General features: G+C 42.0%; 1 protein-coding gene across 2 annotated transcripts in view; it reads left to right on the plus strand.

Moving 5' to 3' along the window:
* The window catches only part of RETREG1 (reticulophagy regulator 1), a 214,595-nt gene extending 208,275 nt beyond the window's left edge, over positions 1–6,320 (plus strand). For both annotated transcript variants that reach the window (XM_077492018.1, XM_077492019.1), the window contains one exon: positions 3,387–6,320. In XM_077492018.1, coding sequence (XP_077348144.1) covers positions 3,387–3,865 — 479 coding nt within the window. In that variant the 3' untranslated portion in view covers positions 3,866–6,320. The remainder of the gene's footprint in view (positions 1–3,386) is intronic.
* Positions 6,321–10,954: the final 4,634 nt, after the last annotated feature.

Genomic DNA, 10,954 nt, shown 5'->3' on the forward strand with positions numbered 1-10,954 from the left:
AGTCCGCTCATTTCAAAAGTACGGCGGACTGGCATACACACGGCCGGATTGTCCACCGAAATGCGAGTACGGCGGGCAGATTGTTGTGCAAACCGAAATTCTAAGTCCGCCGTACTGTCGGGTTAAAAAAGTATGCCGGAGGCTACACACGGGGGGATTGTTTGGCGGACTTGAGTTTGCCGGACTTTTCCACCGGATTGTTTGATCGTGTGTACGCGGCATAAGCCTTTTTCTGACACTTGTTGCTTCCAAGTTAAAATGATAATTTTTTGCTAGAAAATCACTTGGAACCCCCAAACATCATTTTTTTTATTTATTTATATATAATATACATATACCTAGAGAAAAAAATGGCGATCGTTGCAATATTTTACTAAACAGTAAAGTTAGCGCAATTTATTTGTATAATGTGAAAGATGATGTTACACCGAGAATCATGATCTTTATTCTAAACCAAAAAATCGTGATTCTCATTTTATCCAGAATCATGCAACTCTACAAAATACTTGCAGCAAACCAAGGACAGAGACCATATTGGAGTGGATTTATTAAAACTGGAAAGTGCAAAATCTGATGCAGCTCTGCATAGAAACCAATCTGCCATGGGGTTTCATAGTCATAGCTTAATTAAACAAGCTGAACTTAGAAGCTGATTGGCTACCATTTACAGCTGCACCAGAATATAGGTGCTTCAGTTTTAGTAAATCTCCCCTTGTATGTAGTAAGCAGTATCTGAGCACTTGTGATTTTAATTACCATATTTGGTTGCATAATAACTGAACATAGTCTGTGTCTCTTATGTTGCTTATTTGAACGTATGTTTTGTAAAATATTGACAAAACATATCCGCAATCTGTAACTTTTCAATTCATGGATGGTATTGGGTTCCTTCCTCCAACCCCTGCATCATTACTGAGTGACCTAAGGGGGAGGAACCACTGAGTGCAGCTGAGGACCATGGGTCTGACACTCCTGGAAGTGTTGGATTATGAAGATTTGTCAAGCCGTGATTGTTGATTACATAAGCTATTGACAATGTGGGGCTTGGACATCAAAGTCAATTCGATGTGTCCCTTGTGCTGGCTGTGGGATTACTGGAATTTTTCCTCCTTTGATCACCCCAACCCCCCGCCCCTAATTACGACCGACAAGAATGCGGTGACGTACAACACATATGAAAGGACTAGAAAAAGGACGTTCAATACCCAGTAGCCAATAGCTTCCATCTCGTAGTTTTATCTGAGCATGCGTGAGTTTTTGTGCGTCGGAATTGCATACACGCAATCGGGATTTCCGATAGAAAGTTTTTCCATCAGGAAAATTGAGAACATGCTATCAAATTTTTGCTGGCGGGAATTCGGCCAGCTAAATTTCAATGGAGCATACACACGGCCGCATTTTCCAATGAAAAGCTCTCATCAGCTTTAACTTGTTAGTGAAGTCCATCTAACGCCTCATACACACGGTCGGACTTTGTACAAACTTTTCTGTGGACTTTTGTACAAAGGGCGTGGTCCACAAGTTTGTATTGCATACACACGGTCGGACTTTTTGACAACAAACACGAACGTAATGACGTCACAACGTACTGACGCTGCTTCAAAAGAGGACGTTCAATGACTCCAGCGCCACCTTTGGTCAACTTCTGTATTGTAGTCTGATCTTTTGCATTGGTTCTGAGCATGCGTGTTTGTACCTTGTACAAAAGTCCGATGCTTTTGCGTACACACGGTCGGACTTTGCTCCATCGGACTTTTGTTGCCAGAAAGTTTGTCCGTTCGCACAGCCAACAAAAGTCCGATGAAAACAGAAAAAGTTTGTCCGATGGAGCGTACACACAGCAGGATGTTGCTCCAAAACAGCTAATTTGCATGTTTGTTGTCAAAAAGTCTGACCGTGTGTACGGGCCTTTAGTCTGCTAGTCCATCTAACATTACCCTATCCCCAGATTAATATTGCTGCTGTCCAAAGATGGCTCTTCTATCCAGAGTGGAGACACCCTAAGACAGGAAGTGTGTTACTGGCCAGATGACCAGGTGAAAACGAAGGTTAAAAAAAAAAAAAGCCTAAAAACAAATGCTAATGCAGCCTTTGTTTAACAGCCTCAGCCCCGGAGAGGATTTACCCCCTTAATAACCAGGCTATTTTTGCTATACGGCACTGTTATTTTAACTGACAATTGCACGGGCGTGCGATGCTGTACCCAAATAAAATTGATGTCCTTTTTTTCCACAAATAGAGCTTTTTTTTTGGTGGTATTTGATCACCTATGCGGTTTTTATTTTTTGCGCTATAAACAAAAAAATATTGACAACTTTTTTTTAAAAATTATATTTTTTAGTTTATGCTATAACACATATCCAAAAAAATATATAAAAAAACTAATTTCTTCATCAATTTAAGCTAACATGTATTCTTCTAAATATTTTTGGTAAAAGAAATCCCAATAAGCGTATATTGATTCGTATGCGCAAAAATTAAAGCGTCTACAAACTATAGATTTATGGACTTTTTTTTTTTTAATATTGTTTTTACTGGTAATGTCAGTAAACAGCGATTTTATTTTTTTTTTTTTTTTTTTTAAGCAGGATTGCAGTGGACAAATCTGACCCTAAGTGACACTTTTTGAGGGCCAGTGACACCAATACAGTAATCAGTGCTAAAAAAAAAAAAGCACTAATCACTGTATGAATGACACTGGCAGGGAAGGGGTTAACAGGGGTGATCAAAGGGTTAAATGTGTTCCCTGTTTGTGCTTTCTTACTGTGTGGGGGAAATACTGACAGGAAGAACACAGAGATCACTGTTCCTGATTACTAGGTACAGACAAACTCCATGTTCTCCCCTGTCAGTATGGGATCTGCCTTTTTCACATAGGCATATCACCGTTCTGCCTCTCTGTGAAGTGATCGTGGGTGGCCGCATTGGTTCCCCCTCTGTGCAGCGGGCCCACAGTATCTATTGCATGAAACAACATACAGGTATGTTATTTCCTGCAGTAGAGCCGCCCTGCCGCAGTAAATATGCGATGGGTGGTCTTGAAGTTGTTAAGCTAAAGTTTGATCCAGGATTAATCTAAGCCTAGAACACACGGGCCGAATACCAGGCTGCATATTGGCCTGTGTGTACGGCAGTGTGACCGAAAAAGGTCTGCCAATCAACATCTGATTAGCGCTCTCAGGCATCAGCCAATGACCAGGATGTTCTGGTGGGGGGGGGGGGGGGGCATTCCTCTGTCAGAACATAATAGCTAAGTTGGGAAGATCGCTATACTAACATTGGATTGTTAGTACAATAGTGTGTACCAGGCTTTAAACTGTAGTTTTTGCTTGTAAAGTACATTTTAGTTCCACTCTTGAATAACCTTTTTTCTTTTCTAAATACAGATCTGGATCGGCCAAGTGACCAGGAGGAAGGTTTCACCAGTGGCCTGGCTGAATTCCCTTCTCTTGAGAATGGCTCCCAATCCAATGATGAAGATTCGAGCATAGGTCTACCTGTCATTCCAAAGAGCAGACACAAAGATAGTCAAAAAGCACAAGCTGAAAAAAGCTCAGTAACACCATTGTCATTGCTTTTGGGCAGTGAGCAGCCATATAATTTAGTAAGCGGTGTGGCTAGTGAGGTCATCACCGCAGCTGTTTCAGCAGCCATCACTGACCAGTTACAGTCCGTCTTTCTCTCCTCACAAACTCCTGCTCCCACTTCCATTGAGGATACTGACACTGAGGAAGCTGATGACTTTGAACTTTTGGACCAGTCAGAACTGGAGGAAATAGAAGAGGAAGCAGGGCACTCATCAAGCCAGGAATCTGAGAGCAAAAAGCCTTCAGGATTCCTCTCCAGCCTACTGGGTGGCCATTAACCTACCAACGTTTCCACTCCTTTTACTACAGATTGTGAAGACGGGGAGGCCTCATAGGAACACATAAATACAAGCATTAATCATGCAGCAAGAATAAGTAGGGAAAATGTGTAAATCGTAAGCTTTAAGTATTGTTCCCTTTAGTCACTTTAGGCCTATGTAAACTTTTGCAGATGTCTTCAGCTGTCTCACTAATAGTTTTCCCCACTGTCCCCTGAAGGTGTTGCATGGAGCTGCATTGCATTATTTATGTAAGGTAGGTAAGAGACAGCGTTCTTATATTTTGAAGGAATAAAACTTATCTTAAAAAAAAGTTTCACTGGTTGCATACCAGAGTTTACAACACAGATCTCTTAGACTGTAAGAATGTTTGTGAATGCTATAATAGTTCTAGCCATGGGCAGTAAAGATAAGTATGGAGAGGCGGACAGTTGTGATGCTCTCCTGTACAAGGCTGCTCCATTTTACAATGCAGATTTCTTGTTTCTAATATCACTTGTCACCTATACCAAACTTCTACTCTGAATAGCCATATAAGAGTGCAATTTGATTGCATCTGCCAAATGAACTTGCAATTTTGCTTTGCACGTTAATTATTTAGAGATGTTTGGAAGTAAGTTCAGGAAAAGTGCCATTATCCCTTTGGTTGAAATATGTGTAAGAAAAATACACATAAATAAAAAGAAGTGAACATCTTTATTCAAGGTAATACAGCTATAGTGCTAGTTAAAATGAGTTTTCAGGCCTTACCTATTATGAGTTATAAACATGGCTGCTGCACACTATACGCTAAAACAGCAGACAAAGTAAATTCCCAAGCTGGCTGAATTCAGTTTGTAATTTTTGTCTAGCTTTATTCAAACATATAAGGTATGTGCTATACATATAAGGGCAAAGTTTTCCTACCAATGGATTTGCATCTCTGTCCATCCAGTCCTGAGATTTTCACAGCCTCCTCGCACAGCTAGGTGAATTAGATAATTTACCATTAAGAAATGCAGTGGTGTCCTCCCTTTTTTTTCCAGCTTGCTGACTGGACAGTGAAAGTGCAGCAGCAGAATTATGGGGTCATCCCACTGTTCACTCTGTTCTCTATTCCTATTAGCATGTTTGTTGCCTGTACATTTGCATGCAGCACATGTGATTGGCTCCCAGTTCAGTTCTACCCACTCCCAGTCTGAGTGCTTCTGTATAGGGGATTGCCAGAGGCTAATACCAAGCCAAATTATGGTACATGGGTTACATTTGAAAAACGACATCGAATGATGTACTGTTGAATGCAGTGCGGCATTAATATGTGTCTTCTATATCTACCTTAAGTGCAGCTTTAACACTAAGTCTTCTAAAATGCTCTTGGGGTAACACTAGCAGTACATGATTTTTCACAGTTTCCAGTGGGAGCCTATTTAATGCGTTATTCTGTGAAGAGTTGTGAAAAACAGGCACTGCTACTATTGCCACTCAGTTTGGACAGTAGAAGAAAATATACCAGCTATGTAGTTTGTGCCAACCTGATTGGTCAAAATGTGTATGAATTGTATAGGCACACTATTGCACTAAAATATGACCAGCTTTTGTAATACTTGAGGATAGGTCTGGAAGGACAATTACACTGTACTGTTCTTTTCTAACATGTAGATATATACTGGCAGGTTTAGTGGAGCTACTCTGCATTATAAATGACAACTATAGAAGACATTTCATACATTTTCTGTACATGATTGTCTGCCACCCTGCCCCACTAAGCAGTAGCCTTGTTTTACTACAATGCTGCAGTTGGTGCTTCACTACAACATATATATAGCCAGGTAGCCCTGGTTCACACTGCCGCAACTTGTCATGCAACTTGAAAGTTCAAAGTCACATGACAAGTCGTGCCCCATGAACAGCTATGGAACTGTTTAAAACCATGCGACTCAAGTCTCGCCGACTTAGAAAAGGGTTCTTGCACTACGTTTGTTGTGACTTCAATACGACTGGCATTAACTTTTGTTAAAGAAGTTGTATGCACGTCACAAAGTCACGCAGAAATGTCAGATTCAAAGTCGTGCCACTTTGAAGTCACAGCAGTGTGAACCCGGCCTAGGGTAAAAACTGACAGCAAGTAGATACAACTGTTCCTACGTATACCCTGAAATTGGGCTGCATATTCATCATGGCTACCACAGCAGGATAGGCTTTACTATTGAGAGCACATATAGGGGGGCTCCCAAGGGGGCTGAAGAAAGAAAGTATGCTCAGTTCACTCCTCAAAGAATTCCATGCAGCACGAATGTGCTGGGAAGCCTGCATTTGTCAAGGTTGGCCCAGTATTTATAGAGAGATTTTAAAAAGTTAGTACCTGGTTGAGTTTAATTTTAGGCATCACAGTTGTTCATTATTTTATTAATACTGAATATGCCATGCTTCTACTGTACCCATAGTGTATAAATTAAATGAGCATGCAACCCCTTAATATTAGTCATCTTCTTGGTACTGCTGCCCCCATCAGGTACAGAGTAGAACTCCGTTCCCTCAATAATCTGAGGTTGGAAATGTTTTGAACATATCTGAATGGATACTCTCTGTGCAAGAGCACTTAAAGACCTTGCAAGCACAGAATAATACCTGCCGATGTGCCAGAAACCTACTCAGATTCTAAGTCCTGTTGTGGTCTGAGAATGCACAGCATTTTGTGTTCTGGATGGTGGCAGCCCTCTCAGGGTGATTTGCTAAACTATTGAGATAACACAGGAAGTGCAGACAGGACAGCCCTAAATTTCTGACAAAATCATTTTGCTTTTCTTTTTGCACTTATCAAATAGATAACAAGATGCTTCCAGTGGTATATTAACAAGCCACAATAGATCAAACAGTAGAAATTCATGGTTAGCGCTTATATACACCTTAAAGTACTTTTCAGTATTACCTGTCTTACAATATGCCACTTTAACGTTCTTCAAATTTAAAGCTGAACTCCAGACACAACAATTTTATATATGTTCCTTAATAGCCAAAAAGGATATAAATCCATTTTGTGTGCACCACATGCCTTTGCAAATGCAGATATTACTATGTAAATAAAGTGACTTCACCGTTGAGTCACAAAGCCTGTGAAAAGTGCAGAACCATGAGAACAACCTAGCAGTTCCACCCACTAAAAGCTGCATGCAGAAACCTAAAGCGGGGAAGGGGTGGGATACAAGACCAGTCACCCTGCAAAGGATTGGGAGCAGCAGTGACCGATCTTTACTACAGGAAGATTCTGCACAGAGGAAATGTTTCACTCTGAATTCCTGTACAGATCAAGAAAAAAAAAACACTAAGCACCCCAAGAGTCAAGTAAGAATACACACTCCTGCATTTATAATGCCTAAAGCCCAACTCCAGGCCAAAAAAATTAAGTTTTCTTGTGCAGTGGGGCTGTTGCTGCACTGCATGGGCAATTTTTGCCTAGGTGATTGGAGAACGGAGATATACTTAATCCTCTGATCCTCCCCGCAGAAGACCAGTCCCTATTGCTCCTGGTCCTCCCCTGTGGTGAAATATTCCTAACGTCATCAAGCCCATAGACCTGCTATGGACACAAGGATGTCAGGAACAGTCCACAGCTGGATCGTGGGGGTGTGCAGTTTGCCAGTGAAGCGGAGGATCGGGTATGCAGCTTTCTCCTCTTCCCTGGACAAAACAAGCAGTTGACCCGTGCAGTGCAGGCACAGCCCCACTGCATGAGAAAACTTTTTTTTGCCCGGAGCTTCACTTTCGTGGCACTTTGTAAAAGTATCAGAATATGTAAATTCTTTAGTTTTTTATGGAAACAAGGTGTCCAGGGCCGAACATCCTATACATGTATACATTTTAAATGGGATGTATGTCATTAATAGAATAATTTGGTACATTAACATTAGCTCGAAACCTAGACTATTAGATCTCTTGCATTAGCCAGAGATGATTGTCTATGTATTATCACTTTGTAGTCTAAATATGAATTACTCCTCTTATAATGTAAATTTTATGTAAATTTACTTTGTTTACATGCATTTCAAGGCATAAATGAAATGCATTTTTAGGTATACATAGGGCCCATTCATTCAATAGTCAGGTCTAGCTATTATTAACAAATACCTTATTTTCTGCATATTAAAATGACTGCGTTGCATAGGAGTTTTTTGCCAGGGTAATCTCAATCTACCGAGCAATTATTACCTCTTTGGCCATTGCTACTTAAGCCACACAATTCCTGTTAATTTTTCCAATTTAAAAATTACAAACTGCAAATTGTCATTTACCCATGTCACAATATACAGGTGATACTCGAAAAATTTGAATATTGTGCAAAAGTTAATTCATTTCACCAATGCAACTTAAAAGGTGAAACTAATATATGAGATAGACTCATTACATGCAAAGAAAGATAGTTCAAGCCGTGATTTGTCATAATTGTGATGATTATGGCTTACAGCTCATGAAAACCCCAAATGCACAATCTCAGAAAATTAGAATATTCTACTCTAATCAGCTAATTAAGCCTTTACACCTGCAAAGGGTTTCTGAGCCTTTAAATGGCCTTTAAATGGTCTCTGTCTGGTTCAGTAGGAATCACAATCATGGGAAAGACTGCTGACCTGACAGTTGTGCAGAAAACCATCATTGACACCCTCCATAAGGAGGGAAAGCCTAAAAAGGTAATTGCAAAAGAAGTTAGATGTTCCCAAAGTGCTGTATCAAAGCACATTAATAGAAAGTTATGTAGAAGGGAAAGTGTGGAAGAAAAAGGTGCAAAGGCAGCAGGGATGACCGCAGCCTGGAGAGGATTGTGTTGGACTTTCACAAGGAGTGGACTGAGGCTGGAGTCAGTGCATCGAGAGCCACCACAGACAGACGGATCCTGGACATGGGCTTCAAATGTCATATTCCTCTTGTCAAGCCACTCCTGAACAAGAAACAATGTCAGAAGTATCTTACCTGGGCTAAAGAAAAACAGACCTTGTCTGTTGCTCAGTGGTCCAGAGTCCTCTCTTCTGATGAGAGCAAATTTTGCATCTCATTTTGAAACCAAGGACCCAGAGTATGGAGGAAGAATGGAGAGGCACAAACTTCAAGATGCTTGAAGTCCAGTGTGAAGTTTCCACAGTCTGTTTTGATTTGGGGAGCCATGCCATCTGCTGGGGTTGGTCCACTGTGCTTCATTAAGTCCAGGGTCAACGCAGCTGTCTATCAGGAGATTTTGGAGCACTTCATGCTTCCTTCTGCAAACAAGCTCAATGGGGATGCTGACTTCATTTTCCAGCAGGTCTTGCACCTGCCCACACTGCCAAAAGCACCAAAACCTGGTTCAATGACCGTGGGATTACTGTGCTTGATTGGCCAGCAAACTCGCCTGACCTGAACCCCGTAGAGAATCTATAGGTCATTGGCAAGAGAAAAGATGAGAGACATGAGACCGAGCAATGCAGAATAGCTGGAGGCCGCTATTGACAGATCCTGGTCTTCCATAACACCTCAGCAGTGCCACAGGCTGACAGCTTCCATGCCACATTGAGGCAGTAATTGCTGCAAAAGGGGCCCAAACCAAGTACTGAGTACATATGCATGCTTATACTTTTCAGAGGTCCGATATTGTTCTATGTACACTCCTTGTTTTTTCTGAGATTGTGGATTTGGGTTTTTCATGAGCTGTACGCCATAATCGTCACAATTATGACAAATCATGGCTTGAACTATCTTGCTTTGCATGTAATGAGTCATATATTGGTTTCACCTTTTAAGTTGCATTAGTGAAATAAATGCACTTGTGCACGCTATTCTAACTTTTCCAGTATCACCTGTATGTGTATGTGTATGTGTATATATATATATATATATATATAGTTGCAGAAATCAGTTTTAGGAACCAATCAATTCCATGACAGAAAAAAACCTGTGTTAAAAACCCAATAAGTAATATTATTATGCTTGGATGTGAAATAATATATCAATGCATTTCCTCCTTTTTCTTATCTGTGAAGCCCACATGACTATAGAGTCACACATGTGGGAGCATACAAAGTACCGTATATACTCGAGTATAGGCCGACCCGAATATAAGCCGAGGCCCCAATTTACCCCCAAAAAACTGGAAAAAATTATTGACTCGTGTATAAGCCGAGGGTGAGACATGCCTGTCCATCCCTGTGTGTCCGTCCATCCCTGTGGGTCCATCCATCCCTGTGTGTGTGTCCATGCATCCGTGTGTGTGTGTGTGTGTGTCCATGCATGTGTGTGTGTGTGTGTGTGTGTGTGTGTGTGTGTGTCCGTGCAGCCTACCTGTGTCCAGCCTGCCTGTGTCCGTCCAGCCTGCGTCCCGTCCAGCCTGCGTCCCGTCCAGCCTGCGTCCCGTCCCGGCCCGGCCCGAGCCGAGCCTCCGTCCTTCAGCTCTTCGTCGGCGGCCATTCTAGGATTCAAAAGCCGCGCCTCCGTCGGTGATAGGCGGAACACTCAATTTCCCACTGACTGCTGTTCTGCCTATCGGATGTCCGTGATAGGCGGAACACTCAATTTCCCAGCAGCCTGTGTTCCGCCTATCACGGGCATCGTCTCATCCTCGTCCGTAGTACGAGGATGAGACGATGCCCGTGATAGGCGGAACACAGGCTGCTGGGAAATTCAGTGTTCCGCCTATCACAGGCGAAGGCGGAGCCGGAGGCGCGGCTTTTGAATTCTAGAATGGCCGCTGTCTGTCTGCTCGACACGCTGATCGAGCGGGCAGACAGCGATGACTCGAGTATAAGCCGAGGGGGGCACTTTCAGCCTCAAAAAAGAGGCTGAAAATCTCGGCTTATACTCGAGTATATACGGTAGTAAATGACAGTCCCCTTCCATCCTCCTCCTCCATGTCCTCCTATTGCTAAACACTATTGGGGTGGGATATAAGATGTTAAATGCGGGAGGCTTCACCTCCATGTTAATGCGAGCCATACACAGATCTAAATTTGACCGGTTCCGCAGCTCCCGGCTGATTGCCAATCCATGTATAGGCAGGGTGTTTATACAGAAGTTGATTGGTAGATTGGGGAATCATGTTTTTCCCTTTTAACCTACTGGTTGAAAAAAATGGATTCATGTATGGGC

Source organism: Lithobates pipiens, unplaced genomic scaffold, assembly GCF_037356315.1.
Source record: "Lithobates pipiens isolate NorthernLeopardFrog02 unplaced genomic scaffold, aLitPip1_a1.2 Scaffold_19, whole genome shotgun sequence".
Taxonomy (NCBI): Eukaryota; Metazoa; Chordata; class Amphibia; order Anura; family Ranidae; genus Lithobates; species Lithobates pipiens.